Raw genomic sequence first — 19,371 nt, forward strand, 5'->3', positions numbered from 1 at the left:
TGGGTTTTTTAACCACGGTTTGCGACACACGGACACTTGCCTGTCTACGGCGTCGGAGTCTGTTCTCTGGCTTAGCCGTAAAAAAAATAGCTGAGCAAGGAACGGTTTTGCAAAACTTGCAGAACGGTGTTTAAGTTATTTAAAGGGCGTAGCTGCAGGACGTACGCATGGCTGCATGTAAACTGGAATATTAGTGGAATATTCATTTTCATTAGCCATGTAAACAGCTTAGTAGGAATATTGTCTTTTTCGGAGTAAGGGCAAAAACCAGAATATGTTGTGCATGTAAACATAGTCAGTGTAAGTGCAGCATACCCATATACATTTATTTATATGTATTAGGAATGCCAATCGATTAAAATAATTATTAAAATAAAAATACAAATTAATCGTATGTTTTTTATCTGTTCAAAATGTACCTTAAAGGGAGATTTGTCAAGTATTTAATACTCTTATCAACATGGTAGTGCACAAATATGCTGCTTTATGCAAATGTATGTATATATTTATTATTGGAAATCAATTAACAACACAAAACAATGACAAATATTGTCCAGAAATCCTCACAGGTACTGCATTTAGCATAACAAATATGCTCAAATCATAACATGGCAAACTGCAGCCCAACAGGCAACAACAGCTGTCAGTGTGTCAGTGTGCTGACTTGACTATGACCCAAACTGCATTTGATTATCATAAAGTTGGCATGTCTGTAAAGAGGAGACTCGTATAGAACCTACTTTCATTCACATATCTTGAGGTCAGAGGTCAAGGGACCCCTTTGAAAATGGCCATGACGTTTTTTCCTCGCCAAAATTTAGCGCAAGTTTGGAGTGTTATTTAACCTCCTTCGTGACAAGCAAGTATGACATGGTTGGTACCAATGAGCCTGCAACAACCTCCGAAAGATCAATTGCATTAATGTGTTAAAGAAATGTGTGGCATTTATGTGTTATTATGGCATTAATAACAGCCCTCATATGTATATATGTACTAGTCAGAATCTGATGATAGATTAATGATGAGGCGTCTGGTGCCATTTTACACCAACAATTTGCTTCGTTTGTTCAGGGCTTAAATTCTTTAGTACTCACCACACTGGAAAAAATACCCAAGCAGTGACAATATCTGTACTATGTCAAGTTCTGGCACAAATTTGACCACATAATACTATTACATTTCTTAGGTAGACACCGAAAGTTAAATTCCAGACATATTAAATATATTCAGAAGTCTTGTATAATCCAGGCTCTGCCACTGAGATAAAGAATCCTTTTGTGTTTAAAAGCCAAAAAGGAAAGAAATCACATAAAAGAGAGAACAAAGTCAAATCTTCTGCACGACCACTTTAAAAAGGCACAAGTCCAATATCACAATGTAACCAGCAGGCTTGTGTGCCAAAACTGTCTAAATCCTGACAAATCAAAGCTTCTTGCTGGGTCAGACGCAATCATTTAAATCCGTATCAGAAAACTGTAATGTTTGCCAGGTACCCCCTCCTCACTCTGTTGTGCTTTTCAGGAAAGCTCTATCAGAGGTGACGGCGTGCCTGAGGGAGCGGCTGCACCGCTGGCAGCAGATTGAGAAGCTTTGCAACTTCCCCGTAGTCAATAACTCGGGGCTGCCGAGCCTGACGGCCAGCCTCTACTCAGACCACAGCTGGGTGGTCATGCCGCGAGTCTCGGTGCCTCCCTACCCCATCGCAGGAGGAGTGGATGACCTGGACGAGGACACGCCTCCCATCATTCCGCAGTTCACAAGTGAGTAAGACTGCAGAGGATTTTGCAGCATAAATTAAAGCAGAAAAATGATAGTGGAATAATTTATAATATCACCATTTCCCTCCTTTTCCCAGCGGCCACGATGATCCGGCCCTCGCTGACCCGCAGCAGCAGCCTGTGTCGTTCCCGCCGGAGCCTGATGAGCTCGCCGCAGTCCTCGCTGATGTCCCCGGACCCCGACCTGCTGTCCATGGCCAGCTCGTCCCTCTCCTATCGCCCCGAGGCAGACGACGAACATATCTTGTTCAGCTCGGATAGGAGGGGGTATGTAGCGGTGGCCGGAACGCCGCGGAATGGTTTTACAGTTTGGACTCACAGGTGTTTTATCCAGACATTCACACTGACGCTTTAAGCTTTGGGGTTAAACTGTGCCACTTGTTACTGGGCGACCATCTGGGAGAATGCATGAATTACCTCTTACTGGAACCTGCACATGATACACCGTAATTGGTTCATGTCTAACATAATTAATGCAGGAATTAAAGCAGAGCTTCTGTCTACTTAAATTCCTGTACTTTGTCCCCAATTAGCCTCACTAATGTGTCAGTAGACCCCAAGAAAACTCAAAAAGTCATATTCGTGCATGACAGAAACACAAAAAAACAACCTGTAAGATTTTTGATCTTTCCAAATGTGTAATTTTGAGGACTTAAAGTTAGGTGTTTTGAAGTGGGGTTGGATGAGGTACTCATCCACAGTAGGTGTGTAGTACCGACACCGGAGAAAAGCAATATACTGCTGTGGACGGGGACGGCAGAAAAAACTTATTTTAGCCACCTAAAAGAAAGGCCCACCTAGAAAAATCAATATCAGTAGAAGTATACGTTATATTTAGCATATTTTCCGACAGGGAACTGAACATTTTGTCAATGGAGTCTGGTGGCTTTGAAGAGAGCATAAATGAGTTTCACTTTCAGTTCAGTTTCCAGTTGGAAAGGGCTGTCTGACGGCAAGATGAAGCGGTGAAAATATACTAAATATAAAGTACACTTAAACTGATATTGATTTTTTTATATGTGAGCTTTTTTTTAGGTGGCTAAAATATGTTATATTCTGGCGTCTCCATCCATAATAGCAGTACATTGCTTTGCTCATATGCCGGTTCTCCTGTCTGTTTCTCCAAGTACCTCATACAAACCCACTTAAAAACACCTGAACTATCCCTTAAGCACATGACAGGATAAGTTTAGCATTCTTATGTAATAAGAAGTGCTTGTGAGTTGGTGAATCACTTTATGTTGCGTTCCCTGTGTGCATTGTGTCCAGTATGTACACAGCAGACTATACTGCACACGGCCCAGAGACCAACCAGTGCTCCTCCTATGCTGGAATAAATCTAACTGGCCCCAAGTTTCTCAATAAAATAGTGTGTGGCAATTTGATTAAGCATAACTTTATTTAGTAATGTGTCCCATGTGAGTATATAGATTAGAATATTGTTAAAAGTAGATTCAGACACAGGGCCCTTCTCCAAGAAAGGGGCACAAATTTGCTGCTTCTCCTTTGATTTATATCGTGCTTATGTCGTACAAAGTCCCTTAAAAAATGTGCAGTTTATCATATTAACCAAAACCAGTTGAAATGAAATGAGCCAGTTGAATTCGCATGATTATTTTTGTGATTTTGCTCTTTGGTGAGCTGTGAAATTTCACCTCGTAAATGCCAAATTAGCTACATTTAAAAACTTTAAAACAACAGAAACTTTCAACTATTGATTGCTCTGATTTGTTTGCCTGCGTTGTTGACCGTGGTGCGTCTGCTCTCCTCTCTCAGGGATTCGGTTCAGGAGTGCGGCTCCGACACAGACTCTCTCAACTCTTCCATGAGCCGCAAGCAGCTGCACAACCCCTGCACACCGGGCTCGGACACCCCGTACCGCAAGATCTCCCGCGAGGAGATGATGCTGTTCAGTCCGGAGCTTCCCGCGTCCACCACCTCCACCTCCACCACCCACACCAGCAGCAGCAGCAGCAGCAGTCTCAGGGACTCCACGCCTCCTCCTCTGCCTCCCACCCCGGCCACCACCCCCACCGGCCCGCCCTCCACCTCGCCTTCCCCGGCCTTGGAGCACCACCCGTTTGCACAACACAGAGGCTCGCCCGACCTCACCCGCTTACCCGAGTCCCAAAGTGTAACCTTCTCACAGGGGAGCGCCACCTCTCCGACGGGCAAGGGCGTGTACAACGGCATCCTGGAGAAGTCCTACAGCTACGGCCAGCTGCCCGCGAGCATGCTGCCCAACGTGGGGCGTTACCCGTCTCTTACCTCCCTGGACTCGGAGGGCCGGAGCGTGGGAAGGGAACACAAGCTCCAGAGCACCTCCTCCCAGGACTCCAGCGACAATGGAGAGAAAATCAAGCGCTCCTCCTCTAAAATCAAAAGCTTATTTAAGAAGAAAAAATAAAACTTGCAGAGTGAGATAGTGTATGAGAGAGAGAAAAATAAAAATATAAAGTGTTGTTTTAGCCCTAATACTAAAAAGATGGACATCACTGTAAGCTAAAACATTTCATTTCCTCTCGTTTTTTCTTCTTTTTTGTCGTCAGACGGAATGTAGCTCAGTCTGGGTGCCTTTAAACGCCTCAGGCTGGTATTTTTCAATAATGCCTTTTTATTTAGTTCACTCATAGCCTCACAGGGAAGCCTGCAAAGGTCAAGGAAAAGTCAATGAAAGGTCAAAAGGTCATGATAGTTGTCATCCAGACAGCCAAAACACATGACCTGTTCACTGTCTTCTAAATATTTTGGTTTGAACCAAAAAGTCACTATGTGTAAGGGTTTAAAGGTGCAGTCCATAAATGTTTGTTTGCTGTTCCTACTGAAAGTATTAAATCACACTTTCAGTAGTGACAGCATCACATGCATATCACCAAGAAAAAACAGCTCGTAAGATTTCTTAAAAATGCAATTTTTGACAGTTTCTTTTTAAGTGTCGCCATTCAAATTATGGATTGCATCTTATGAAGTGTTCGAGTCCTAAACTCACGTACTTGATTAATTTCCTTTTTGAAAAAAAAAAAAAAAAAAATCCTGCTAAAAGTTTGTTGCACTACTGCTTTCCTGATATTTTTTGGGAAAGAGCCGCTGCTTGCGGAGTACATATTGAATAAAGATATATAGAGATGAGCGAAATACATGGGCAGCGGCAGTGGAGATGCAGCACATAATGCCAGAGCCAAAATTATCTGACGCATCTTCAATGCCACTACTTATGCGGGTCTCAATATATATAAATATATATATATATACTTTGTTTTCACATGATTATGTTCTTATAGATGTTTTTAAAATAGATTTATATTGGTGGGGGTTCCTACTGTATGAACTGATCTTTACTGAAGAAGAATATGCAGACTTAACCCGCACCGGTCATTTCCCCTATAACCTTGCTGTCCCTTATTACTTGATTAACTGTGTCCTGTAGCCATACCCACATACCATTTCCATTCTTTGTCTTAAATACCTTGTCCCCCTTGTAAAATTTGGTGTCACTACCAGATTTTGGTCAAATTGTCAGTGCAAATAATTCTTTTTGTGGTTGGAGTGCCAGATTTATTTAAGGATACGCGAGTGGCAGGAAGTCTAAAACAGACTGTACGCTGACGATGTGGCCGTCTTTGTTTCCAGACAAAACACTAAGGATTATCTGCTCAATAAAGGAACTATTTGATCCAGATCTGATTGATGCCCCCAACACCTGCCCCCCACCCTCTTACCACACACTAAGCTCGAAGCCGACCCATGCAATACGGTCCCGTTCCTGTTCCTCACCTCTGGGCCCGCGCCGAGCGCACTGATGTCAAGAGCTCCTGCTTCACACTGTGATTTCTGCCTTCTTCCCTTCATCCTGGACCTGGCTGTCACTGCTGCAGTTTAACACGACGGGGGGGTTAAATGTCAGGGGGGGTGATGACGCCGTGTACGAGGTGTGTCTGGGCGACAGGACGACACGAGGATCCAGTGGCCTCTGTTTTTAGAAAATAAATATATTTAGACGGTTGTGGCAATACAGCACACGATGAAGGAAACAGAAGACAGAACTGCAAGACGAGGATATATGAATGTTTACGAGACATTAGGGTTTTTTTTGAGAACATTTTGTGTGTGAATATTTGTATACTGTAGAAGAATTAATAAAAAAAATGGAGGATGGAAATGTTTCAGAGTCATGTTTGCTGGTACTGTTTTCTATATATTAAGTTAATTATTTAATATCTAACTGCTAATCGTCACTGAGCTTATTTCAGAATCTCTAAACTTGACTTGTTTCCTACAGAACACCGTCCTGACCCCTCCATTTGAAGCCCACATCGTCATCCTCACAGCCGAGCACAGAAGTGTGGGGAAAAATATCATTCTGACACCCCATTTGTCTTGAGAGTGGGGGGAAACCGTGATACACAGAAGAAAAAGCATGCATGATTGCTTTATCAATATAAAGTGAACGTGATGAAACTTGAGTTGATGGTTCATCAATTCGGCACACTAGGAGCGGAGCGGGGACGTCTGCCGGTGATGAATGTGTTGTTTGGGCTCTACTGTACACAGCAACAAATCCCAGCCTTCCACTCTGGCCTACCTTATTGGCCCCCACCTCGGAGGTGCAGATCCTGCGGTTGGCCACTTGGTGTCAGCAGTGCATCAGAGGGAAAGCAACCACATCAGCCACTCCCTGACAGGGAAACCTACAGAGGGTGAGTGGATGTTTGGTGAAGACTATGACAGACCAGAATCAAACTTGTTATTTTTTCCTGCTCACGTTTATGGTTAGTGCTTTCATGGACATATAATTAGTCAAAATATCATCTTGTTTCCCCACTCCCACTCTTAAAAAATGGATTTCCTTTAAGCTTATACGCTTAAATAATACAAAATCATATGCAAGTCACAGATTTGTTTTAACTTATCCAATAGTACAAACATATATTTAATTTGTTCGTAGTAAATTACGGGTAACACTTTGAAACAAAGGTGCATTCCCCAGCAACAAGTAAGAACCATATAGAACCAATATTATAAAAATAATATGATTATTATCCCTTACATATTGTATTAATGCCCATGGTTTTGGAATGAGATGATCAAAAATCACATAATGTGTGTAATTGTATGGGTGTCCATATAGTTTTGACCATTGGTTTTATATATACTGTATAGCATGTAGACACAGTTCACTGCGGAGACACTGAACGCACCACGTAAACGCTGTTCATTGCAGAGATGCACATTTTAAAAATGTTTTAAGTTTTTTTTTTTAAAGCATTGATCTAACAGCATGTTTACTTCTATACCAGTTTGTCCTTGTCGTCTCATTTCAGATCCTTTGTGGACGGCTCTGTTACCACGCCAGATGGCCAGTTAAAGCTTTGGCTACACGTCTACACCTGGAGGAGACGCCGAAGGGTTTGCGAAGGGAAACATGCCATGCTGATGACCCTCCGCTTGCTCCAGGCGACAATTTCAAGTCCAGCCACACCACTGAGATGGACGCAAAATATCTTTCGTCTCTACTACAAGCTGCCTGGTATCACTGGTCCCAGTTATGCTTTCTAATCTAATGTGTGATAGATTGGGTAAGTGCAAATACTTTTGGGTCGGGGTGTTGTCACGATACTTTTTGCTCTTTTGCTCTAATTGCTTTTTTAACCAGAGCGACTTCCTGGTTGGCCTACAAAAATACGTCATCCCGTACGACAGTCAAATGTAGACAAATGTATCCCATGGAGGAAAGTATATGCATGCATTTACACAACTTCTTTTGATGTTTCCATTAGAATTTTACAACTAAAACTAATCTACAAATTCTTACCTACTAAGAGAATGCTAAAAATTTGGCATCCAACAATGTGACTTATGTAGATTCTGTGAGGAGGAAGACATTCATTTATTTTGGTATTGTAAGGAAGTTGCATTATTTGGGATTAAAGTTGAAAAGTGGATCTCAGTCTACAAATCAAATTTCTATAGTTGTCCTTTATCTATTATGTTTGGTGATTTAAGGGATGATGAAGAAGGAAAAGACCTGAACAACATCATCATTATGATGGGGAAAGCATTTATATTTAAAGCTATAAAAAAGACAGCAATTAAAACACTGATGTTTCAAAATGTTTTTGAAACATTCAGTGGGTTCTTGAGAGGGATGTTAATAGAAATAAAGAACAGAATATAATTTTTGAGCGTGGGTGGGATACTTTGAGTCAGGCCGAGGGCTGGAGTTAAACAAAATTAATAAATAAATAATGTGGATAAAGGTCAACTAAAGGGATGTAAATATGTCCTTTCTTTTGTCTGTATAATAGAATTGTGTATGTGAATGTGTCTAAGTGGATATGTATATTAATAAGCGTGTAGATATAGACATATCTATATACTGTATGTATATGAATATGAACTTATCTCTTGACACTGCACTATTACAACAGGTAGCACTTTTTTTTCTTTTCTTTTCTTTTTTTTGTTTATGTTGTTGCTTCTGTCTGTATGTCCCTTTACAAGTTTGTGTATGTAATCCTTTAACCTTAAATAATACAAAAATAATACGTCATCCCTGGAGCCTTGCACATCTCGCGAGAGTTCTCTAATTGTGCTGGGTTACCTTCGTTCGTTCGCCACGCCCACTTTTTCCTCGACTGCGCATGCGCGAGTGATGGTGCCTGCAGGTAATGTCGGGTGGACAAACTTTGTAAAAATGTGGGAAATTCAAAGTGTTAATTTATCTCTCAGTGCATCTACTGGAACTCAGAAGCTCTTAGCTGTCTATCGGTCTGAATATTTCAGGTTTTTATCTTTTACCTGAGCTAATTTTAGTCATTTTGTCTGTTTGACACGCCAAGAGGTGCCAACAGGTGATTCCAATCAACGCTATATCCGGTGACAACGCGCTCCATGCGGGGTAATATGATTGTAGAGGTATTCCCGAGAAGAAAGACGAGGATGTTGAGGAAAAATGATGTTTTCTCATCAAAGGGAGCTGTTGTTTGACAGAGGACGAGCCTGTCAACCCTGCAGCTCTGCAGCCAGAGTCCTAAAGCTCTGCATCATCAGCTCCAGGTGAGTACTGTTGACATTGTTTATTTGTCATCATGTACTCAGTCATATTAGTCATGTTGATCACTGCTATTAAAAAAAAAAAAAATTAAAAAGAAAAAATTCTGCACATTTCTAGATGCAAGGAGATGGTGATGGTTACCAGCACGTTTTGCTAAAAATATGTTTATTTCCCATTTAAATCTCTTTCGGACACACTTTTTTTTGGTTAACACAAAGCCTTGTCTTACCTATGTTTTGCAAGTATTCTAACAATTCTAACAATTCAATTCTGTCCACAGTATAGGGCTGCACAATTAATCAAAAATGTTATTGAAAATTGCAATATATGGCCTTCTGCAATTTTCACAATATGTACTGTCAAAATACCATTTTAAATGAAATAGTGTTGTGCTGCAGAGATGTCCTAGGGTCTCATTTATAACCGATGTGTATGCACAAAACTTAAAGCCTTAAAGCTGCAGTAGGCAGTATATTTTTGGCATCATTGGGCAAAAATTCCATAATAACCTTTCAGCATATTGTAATTCAATTGTTCTGAAGATAACTAGACTTCTGCACCTCCTCGTGGCTCTGTTTTCAGGCTTTAGAAAATCTAGCCCGTGACGGGAGACTTTGACCAATCACAGGTTATTTCACAGATCCCTGCAAAAGTCACACCATAATCATGTTTAATGTTTTTCAATGACAATGAGAATAATGATTTAAAATGAATCATTCCCTCTAATATTGCAAAACATATCGCAATTGCAATATCAGTCAAAATAATCACAAATAGATATTTTTTTTAAAATTGTGCAGCTTTAGTCCACAGTTTGCAGTTAATCCCATGTACAACCTTTATCTTTCATGCATGTTTAGGAGCCTGCATTTCTGCCCTGAAGTGATGGTTCACTGACAGCATCATCCGACTCAGACGACTTAAAGTTAGTCGATCCTGGTCCAGTCAAGAGGGCATCCTGTTCAAGCACAAAAACGGCCAACACGGCGCCACAGAACCACGAACCACAGCCTTCAACCTCCAATCTGCCACCCTTCCACATCAGCTCCAGCTGCAGGTGACTACTGTTTAATCAGTAACACTATACAAATATGCTAGCAGTGAAGTTAAAGTCTCCTATTAGAATATTACTTGAGTAAAAGCCTTAAAGTGTTTGATATGTACTGTACTTAAAGGACCAGTGTGTGACAATTAGGGAGATCTATTGGCAGTGATGGAATATAATATTAATAAGTGTGTTTTCTTTAGTGTATAATCACCTGAAAATAAGAATCGTTGTGTTTTTGTTGCTTTTGAATGAGCCGTTTATATCTACATAGGGAGCGGGTCCTCTTCATGGAGTCTGCCATGTTGCACCGCCATGTTTCTACAGTAGCCCAGAACGGACAAACCAAACTCTTAACTTTTCCTGCTTGCTCCGGAGTTGATAACGTTACGCACACCTGTTGCTGCCGCTCTCTCTCTCATTTTTCACCACTCTCTTCCCACGTACACGCTAACTATACGCACTGGGGATATTCGCATTTCCTGTAAGCCACCGTAGCTCACCAACACGCTTGGCACACGGGAGAGACTTGAGTTGGTTGCAATCTCCTTACCTCACCGCTGGATACGGCCAGATCCTACACACTTAACCTTTTAAGTATCAAAAGTAATTCTCTGATATTAAATGTACTTAAGTATTGAAAGTCGAAGTACAAGTAAATGCTGTTAACAAAAATGCAAGCAAGTCAGAATTTTTTTATTTATTAAGTTTATTCCTCTTAACATGTACAAAACCTTAATAATGGAGGCTACTTTACACTTGCAGAAACATGACAAAACAAACAAATCCAGTTTTTCCTTCCCTCGTAGTCACAAGTTGCATGTAGCATTATCTAACATGCAGCCTGCCTGGGCTTGAGAGGAAATCGAAACTTAACTACGGCTTTGAGAGCACTTCGTTTGCATTTACCCATCAGGTGAATGATGCAACTTTTGAATGAGATGTATGCCTCACTGTGTGGAAGTGGCATCCGGCTTGACTTAAACATTTCTTTTCTGACTATGTAAACAAAATGTAACAAATAATTACATAGATGTAAAATTTACTTAGCTGTTATTTATTATTAAAATTATAAATCCTTTGCCAGCAACTTGGTAAAAACAATCTTCAAAACTAACAGGAATTACAATTCAGGTGTTTTTATTGCAGCAACAAATTGGTCAAAACTTAACAGGAATTAAAGTTCCAGTACAAAATGTATGTATTATATAAACATAGAACTGAATTGAATAGATCAGCCCCATTGTCACCGATACCCGATCCAGCTGTTTGAGTCAGTATCGGCCCGATATCCGATCCAGTATCGATGCATCTCTACAGGTAACGAAGATGCTTAGGAGAAATGTATTTGGAGTAAAAGTACACATTTTATTTAGGAATAGTAGTGGGGTAAAAGTGAAAGTTGACAGAAATACAAAAACTCAAGTAAAATACAGATATTCCCAAAAAAGACTAGTATTATTACTTTGTTACATTACACCACTATATGCTAGTACTAAGTATTTCCATTTTCTTCCCAATGTTGCATGTGTCTAGATGCAAGAATGGTGTATCAGGATCAACATCCACGTTTGCCAGCACAAACGGCTGAAGAGATGGTCACAGGCACTTGTCAGGTACATTTCTTTCCAGGACACACATTCTGAATGTTTGCAAATTCATGTGGTGGTTCATCTTGCCACTGTATAACACTTATTTGGAATTAAATCACTTAACGCTGTTAAATTATTTTAACAGCGAGTCTACGTTCCTGTGTATCATCCACTGCCATTCAAGACTGTTCAAGAGCCTTCAACTCCCACGCAGAACAAGACTACAAGAAGTAAGTACTGTTACTGAATACTGTCAAAGAGAATGTTAGACTGCGCCATTATACACAAAAGCGAAGATAAAAAAGCAAATTTGTCACTAATAGGAAAATATATATCCGTAAAATCCATCTTAAAAGTTGAAATCCCAATAAGGCTGATGGTTTTGTGTAGTTAATAGTTAATTGTAAAGATATAGATTGTATGAATGAATACATTTTTTGACAGACTATACTATGAATTTTTTTGACATGTTGAATAATAACTTTTTTTATTTTTTCGTCATACTATACTAAATTATGATTATTTTCCAACATGCTATACTATGACTAATTTTTCGATTTGCTATACTAAAACTTTTTTTCAACATACTTTATTATGACTTATTTTTCGACATAGTAAACTATGACTTACTCTTCGACATGCTAGTATGACCTTTTTTTTCTTGACATGCTATACTATGACCTTTTTTTTCTGACATGTTATAGTATGACTTTTATTTCGACATGCTATAGTATGACTTTTTTTTCGACATGTTATAGTATGACTTATTTCGACATGCTATACTATGACCTTTTTTTTCGACATGCTATACTATGACCTTTTTTTTTCGACATGCTATACTATGACTTTTTTTTCTGACATGTTATAGTATGACTTTTATTTACATGCTATAGTATGACTTTTTTTTCTGACATGTTATAGTATGACTTTTATTTACATGCTATACTATGACTTTTTTTTCGACATGTTATAGTATGACTTTTATTTCGACATGTTATAGTATGACTTTTTTCGACATGCTATAGTATGACTTTTTTTTCGACATGTTATAGTATGACTTTTATTTCGACATGTTATAGTATGACTTTTTTTTACATGCTATAGTATGACTATATTTCGACATGCTATGTCATACTAGTAGTAGTCTAATCCTGTTAATGGTGATTTGTATGCTACTCTAGATTACTGTTTATATTAAAAATGGGCATTATAATGTTTGAGACATTTATGTTTAAGATAAGTCCTTTATAGTCTGATTTGGTAATAATACTGTATAAACTATTAGTTGGATTTCTCTTTAATCTAATGGTTTGGTAATATACAGTGTAGCCTGTTATTTATTCATGCTGATTCAGACTTGTATATTTCCTGTTGCTGTGAAGATGTCAGTGCCTAATGGTGGTTAATCTGTTATATGACTTTTTTTTGGACATGCTATAGTATGACTTTTATTTCGACATGCTATAGTATGACCTTTTTTTCCTCATACTATATTATGTCGAAAAAAGGCATACTATGTTGAAACAAAGTCATATAGTATGTTTAAAAATATATAGTATGTAGCAAAAAGATCATGGTATGGCATGTCGTAAAAAAAGGCAAACTCTAGCATGTCGAAAAATAAGTCACAGTATAGTGTGTCGGGAAAAATAAGTCATAGTAAAAAAAAAAACTATAGTAAAGTATGTTGAAAAATTAAAAACGGCATGGTATGTTGGAAAAAATAAGTCATGTCATACTATAGTACTACATGTCCAAAAAATAAAAATAGGCATAGTATAGTTGTTAAGGAGGTAAGTGGGCGGGACTAGCTCGTTGAGGTGTAGCATTAGACAAGATGGTGTGTCGGTCAGAACACAGGAATGAAGAGGAGACGTATCTTATTTGTCTGGACTGTTGTGTTCCAGCAGTGTTTATTCAAACATACAGTATTTTGTATCAGTCTGAAATCTTAAGAGCAACAGGAAATAAACAATAATAGGCTATACTGTATATTACCAAATCAGACTATAAAGGACTTATCTTAAACATAAATGTCTCAAACATTATAATGCCCATTTTTAATATAAACAGTAATCTAGAGTAGCATACAAATCACCATTAACAGAATTAAATATCAGATATATTATAATCAGATATACAAAACATGGTGAAATTGCAGGATAAACATAACAATGAGGCAACCGCCACTTACTTTCCATCATGGACTTAATACTCGGGAGAGTCTCACGACTGGATCACAGGAGGAAACAAAGATGATAATCTTTTCAGGCAAGTGTCGCTAAACTTTACTGCAAGGCACGCCAAACTCAAACAGGCTATCTTTAGCTCACACACTGGCAAGATGCTAGCGAGGCAGACTACCTATCATCACCCGTTTTACCAGATAACGCAAGTATTCACGGGAGTAACCTACAACATACGTTATTAAAGAGAGCATGCAGAAATTTCCGGGCCTTTTATTAATATTCTGTACATAAATAGGAAATACAAAACCCATTTAAAACAATTAAGCAAACTGTGTTTTACTAAATTGTATTTATTAATTCTATTTGTGCTTTTTATAACTTAAATGCACATAAACAAATCAAAATAATTCATAGTAAAAAAAAGCACATGTATGTTGAAAAATTAAAAACGGCATGAAAATAAATCATAGTATGCTAAGAAAAAAATAACATATAGTATGTCAAAAAATAGTCATAGTATAGCATGTTGAAAAATAAGTCACAGTATATAGTATGACGAAAAAATAAAAAAGTTATAGTACAGTATAATATGTTACAGCATATTATATAAACACATTCAGAGATGGATGAAAAACTTACATTAAATTTAGCAATAATGGACTGTGCAAGTTCAGGGGTTGGGTAAGGATACAGGAATGGAAACCACTCATGGGGTAGTAGCTGAGCCAATGTCTTTTTTTCCTGAAGGTTGTAGAGACTTGGACGTAAGCTCACAGGCACAAACCCCTGCCGGCGTGTCCCTCGAAGTAAAACAGGTACTCCGATTGTCCCATGATAGAAAGACAGACAGTAAAGAGTTAGTCTTTATATGCACATTCACTCTCAAAAGATGATTGAATCCCAAACAAAATATGCACTAATCTTTCTCCTCTCTAAAATCTTTTAAAGCCCGGCCACTCCATGATGGACCCGATGACTGAATTGTCCTCTATTCTCTCTAGGGCGGGCACCCAAGACTTCAAAACGGCACCGTTGGTGGCCCACGTTGTCTCCTTATCTAACACCATCTGCTCTTAGGCTGTTGCCTCTCCTGGCCAAAGAATGACCTGTATTGAATGAGGACAAAAAAGGAAGTAAGGTAAATAAGGGAGAGGAAATATATATACACCGATCAGCCATGACATAAACAACATGGGCACCCTGTCTTAATGTTATGACTGATCGGTGTATATATACTGTACTAATATATGTACAAATATATGTATATATACAGTCTCCCCTTGGGAGACAGGTAGGGCTGATTGATTATGACAAATATCCTAATCACAATCATTTAACACGATTACTCATAGACTTTGGAAACATCATGCATTTAGAAAGAAAATTTTGTAGGCTACATTTTAGAGTACAGTAGGGTACACTTTGAGAGCAAAATTAAGAGTTTAGATCTATGAGGAATTTTGTGCTCTACTAAACATACTGTAAGCATGAAGGGCGAGGGGTGTTGTAAAGCGCCACCTTCACCCTGGGCCTTTCTAAGCTGACCTACAGACGGTCCTGGTGCATCACGGAGAAAATAAGCCCCGCTGGAAAGGAAAGGGGTGCACTGGATTTATAACACAAGACAAAACACAATTAATTGCACAGCCCTAGAGTCAGGTCAGCAAACTTTTGGGTGATTAAAGTCACAGCTGAAGACATCTCTTTAAATGTTTTTGTGCTTGAGTCATGTAAACTATTTTGAGTTGTGATGCATCTAATTATTTGCTTTTATTGGGCCATTTTCTTCTGTTGTACTCATCACTTTTTATTCTTTTGTAAAACACTCTGTAACCTAGATTTTGAAAGGTCCTATTTAAATAAAATTATACTTTGGAGCTGCAATGATTATTCGATTAGTTACTATTAAGTTAATCGCCAACTATTTTGATAATCAATTAAATGGTTTGAGTAATTTTTGTAACGAAAAATAAGTCAAAATTCTGATTCCAGCTTCTTAAATGTGAATATGTTCTTGTTTTTTACTCATCTGTGACAGCAAACTGAATATCTTTGAGTTGTGGATATCTTGGGCACACCAATCGATGTTTTATAGACCAAACAACTAATCAAGAAAATAATCAAGAGATTAATCAATAATGAAAATAATCGTTAGTTGCAGCCTTAACTTACTTAATTACTTCAAACTCATAATGGGGGTTTACTGCAATAGGCGACATTTTAGAATGCTTACCTGTCCTGTCCAACGGGAGGTTGTCCTGTCAGCGGGTCTGATACTGCTGTTGAAGCTGCCACCACCACAGCCCTGGGTTCAAGTGGCAGGTACCTGTGTTGAAATACATTTGTGTAGACCAATTAGACGGCAGTCCAACAGAAAAAAAATGCAACATGTCCCTGTTTGTTTGATGGAAGATTGCATTAAATTAAATTGAATTAAATAATTTAATTTATGCCGAGAGAGTTTACTGCCATCTGTATCACAGCGGTTTAAATACCACCAAATACTAATGCTTATACATAGATTGGACTGACTGCACATCCACAGTGAACTGTGGATGTGGCAGGAGACAAAACTAAAGAAGATACTACCCAAACACGTACATTTTCCAACCAGAGACAAAAATATTCTTGACCAAGTTTACACAAACATCCCAGGAGCATACACAGCTGACCATCTCCACACCTTAGACCACATTTCTCTGGAAATGACTCCATCCTACAAACCTCTAATCTGTAAAACAAGACCAGCTGTTAAAACTGTCCAAGTCTGGAGACTGCTTTGAGAACACAGACTGGGAAATGTTTGCACGGGGGGTAGACTTAGAGGAATGCACCTCATCTGTCTTGGCATACATATACTTCTGTACTGAGACATAGTAATCACCAAAACCATGGTTTGGTCAGAAATGTACGGTCTCTGCTTGGGGTACGAGATGCTGCCTCCAGGACAGGTGACATGCTGGCCTACAGGAATGCCCAGAGGAAACTGAAGAAGGGTATTAGAGAAGCTAAGTGCAGGTACAAGCAGCACATTGAGGGGCACTTTGAAAACAACAACCCCCATAGCATGTGGAGAGGCCTTACAAACATGACCGACTACAAGAGCAGCACCCCACAGCGCAGTCATGATGCTGCACCCCGACACCCTGAACCACTTCTTTGCACGCTTCGACGACCAAAGCAGCAGAGTGAGAGCTCAAATGACACCACCCAAGGGGGGAGCATGCACTCACACTACAGTACCACCAGGTGAGATCCACTCTGATGAAAACAGACATCAGCAGGACCAGACCGGATGCCTGTACTATGAAGCGAGTTCAACATGCCGATGTGTGAATGTGTAAATTGACACTTATAACATCACTGCCCCATCACGAGCACGAGCAGATCCGATTATAATTACTTTGTGTAGTCTGATAAATTAATATGATGCTTAATGAATAGGATAGAACAGAAGAAAGGAAGTTATTTCACCATTTCCTTTGAGGATAAAGTGGCATGTAAGACAATTTAACCTTTCTGCTGCGTTCCCGATTCCGGGGGTGTGCAACAGACTTGGGAGCAAACAAAAAATAAATATAAAAATCATAATTCAAAGCACCCACAGCAAGCTGTCCTTCCTGCATTTGTCACTTTAAACTGTGTTGCTTTTAGCCTGGATTATGACATTAACTTCTTCATATTTGTGTTATATTATCATACGATCCGCACACCGAGCTTTGAGTTTATCACATAATATGCTCCGGAGCAGGTTAGGTGTTCAGCATAAGTTACCATGGCGATCTACCCCGGTAAGAAGTGAACCACCGTTGTAGGACTGAAAACTCAGGGTTAAATCTGAAGTTACCTTGCTAACCCCCAAATCCTGCTTCATAGTACAGGCCTCGGCCGCACATTTAAGTCATGTTCTGCCCAACTAATAGCGGTGTTCACCAGCATCTTTTACCTCTCCCTGCAACACACTGTAGTCCCACCTGTCTTAAATTCAACACAATCGTCCCTGTGCCCAAAAAGACAGCAGTTAAAAGTCTAAATGATTATCGCCCAGTTGACCTGACACCAGTTGTTATGAAGTGCTTTAGGAAGCTTGTACTATCTTACATCAAGCACTTTCAATACTATAAACCCCCACAAGCTCAACAACCTGGGATTAACCACTTCACTCTGTTTATGGATTATCGGCACTATAGGCTATACATTACAGAAATCACCAAAAGGTACAGGCTGGCTCACTGCATCTACCTCTCTCACACATAATGTATGCATATGCACGCTTTTACCACGTCTGGGTGGTAAAAACTGCACTGAAGATGTGGGAACTGCGCTTCCAAACTTGGACACAGTGTATGCTAGCCGTCAGAGCAAGACGGCTATCAACACCAGCCGGGACCAAACCCATCCAGGTCACAGTCTGTTTGTCCCTGTGCCATCGGGGAGGAGATATACAGCCATCAAAGCCAGAACAAACAGACTGAGGACTGCAAATACCACCACCCACTGGCCAACCGCTGCTAATGCACCACTTTAAAAATTACACCTGGAACTAGCTGTCCAATACCTTTTAGTACGGATTATCTTTTATTACGTGTTTTTATGTTATTGTCTTGTTTATATCTTGTTCTCTTGCTACTAGTCAATAGAAGTTTACCAATTGTAATTTCGTTGCATGCCTACAATGACAATAAATTATCTTGAATCTTCCACCACTGGTTGAAATAGTTATTTTAATGCTGTCAAAATACTTAACCCAGACATCTTAAAAGAAATAAAACAAGTTTAGCCTAGTTTTAAATTGAATGTCTAAACCTTACCTTGACCTAAAAATCACCATAATCATGCTTACCAGGATAGGATTATGACTAAATAATGCATAGAAGATCAAGCAGCATTACTAATTCTGCTTGTGAGAGAATATTTTGAGAAAAGGTCATCAGGAAGAAACAAGAGGAGAGTGTCTGGTCTGTTTGGAATTACCAGAAGTAGTAGCAGTAGTAGGGGATGGTGAGACTTAACAGACAAGAAGGGGTGTGTGAGAATGCATGCGTGCGTACCTGATTGCGTGTGTTGCGGCTGGGCGGGGCTCTCGTAGCCGGTGTGAGCGGTGCGGTAGGGACTTCAAGCAGAAAAGAAGAAAATTGTCAGGCGTCGCCGTGGCAACATCAGTTTACACATTACTGTTAATTCATTCATAAAAACACATTTTGTTTGCTCCTGTGTATTAATAGTTAAATCAGTGGTATAGTTCTTTAAATTGTCTGCAGTCACCTCGGGAAGGGCCCAACAGAAGAGTTAGCTGAGATGACACCACACTCTCCTTTGCCATTGATGGTCCGTGCTGCCGACATCATCACTGACATCATGCTGTTAATGGCGGACCGATCTCCTCCTCCACCTCCTCCGTCTCCATTCTGTAGCTTCTCTCCTCCATCACTCCATTGAATGCTATGTTGTGAAATTTGAGGTTGTAATCACAGTTCTTTTTCTTGGGCTAAAATATGTCAAACATTGAATGAGGTTTGGTACGTACCTTTATGGTTATTGTGCGTTTTCTCCTCCGTTAGCTCATTCTCCTCCTCATTTATCTCTTCTCGCTGCTCCACGGTGCAGTTTTCCTTGACTGCTGAAATATGAACAAACAACACAAGCTTTAATTTATAAATGCACAACTTTTATGTTTTTCAGCATATTAGTAAACATAAAGACCTTTTAGTAG

General features: G+C 39.4%; 1 protein-coding gene and 2 long non-coding RNA genes across 8 annotated transcripts in view; 2 read left to right on the forward strand and 1 right to left on the reverse strand.

Moving 5' to 3' along the window:
* stim2b (stromal interaction molecule 2b) overlaps window positions 1–5,937 on the forward strand; it is a 52,458-nt gene extending 46,521 nt beyond the window's left edge. For 3 of the 4 annotated variants that reach the window (XM_037758580.1, XM_037758581.1, XM_037758583.1), the window contains 3 exons: window positions 1,522–1,760; window positions 1,856–2,099; window positions 3,555–5,937. In XM_037758580.1, coding sequence (XP_037614508.1) covers window positions 1,522–1,760; window positions 1,856–2,099; window positions 3,555–4,185 — 1,114 coding nt within the window. In that variant the 3' untranslated portion in view covers window positions 4,186–5,937. The remainder of the gene's footprint in view (window positions 1–1,521; window positions 1,761–1,855; window positions 2,100–3,554) is intronic. The other variant, XM_037758582.1, reaches the window with a different exon arrangement.
* On the reverse strand, window positions 983–19,096 carry LOC119481530. The gene is made up of 5 exons (XR_005205212.1): window positions 18,924–19,096; window positions 18,710–18,771; window positions 15,892–15,984; window positions 13,861–14,764; window positions 983–993 (listed from the first exon to the last, which is right to left on the reverse strand). It is a non-coding gene; the product is annotated as an uncharacterized LOC119481530 (long non-coding RNA).
* LOC119481529 lies at window positions 8,823–15,649 on the forward strand. 3 transcript variants are annotated; one of them, XR_005205209.1, is made up of 6 exons: window positions 8,823–8,834; window positions 9,693–9,889; window positions 11,414–11,493; window positions 11,615–11,699; window positions 14,406–14,473; window positions 14,607–15,649. It is a non-coding gene; the product is annotated as an uncharacterized LOC119481529 (long non-coding RNA). The 3 variants fall into 3 exon arrangements; XR_005205210.1 differs by having other exon boundaries at window positions 14,660–15,649; XR_005205211.1 differs by lacking the exon at window positions 14,406–14,473 and having other exon boundaries at window positions 14,660–15,649.
* Window positions 19,097–19,371: the final 275 nt, after the last annotated feature.

The sequence above is a fragment of the Sebastes umbrosus genome, chromosome 22, assembly GCF_015220745.1.
Source record: "Sebastes umbrosus isolate fSebUmb1 chromosome 22, fSebUmb1.pri, whole genome shotgun sequence".
In the NCBI taxonomy this organism is placed as follows: domain Eukaryota; kingdom Metazoa; phylum Chordata; class Actinopteri; order Perciformes; family Sebastidae; genus Sebastes; species Sebastes umbrosus.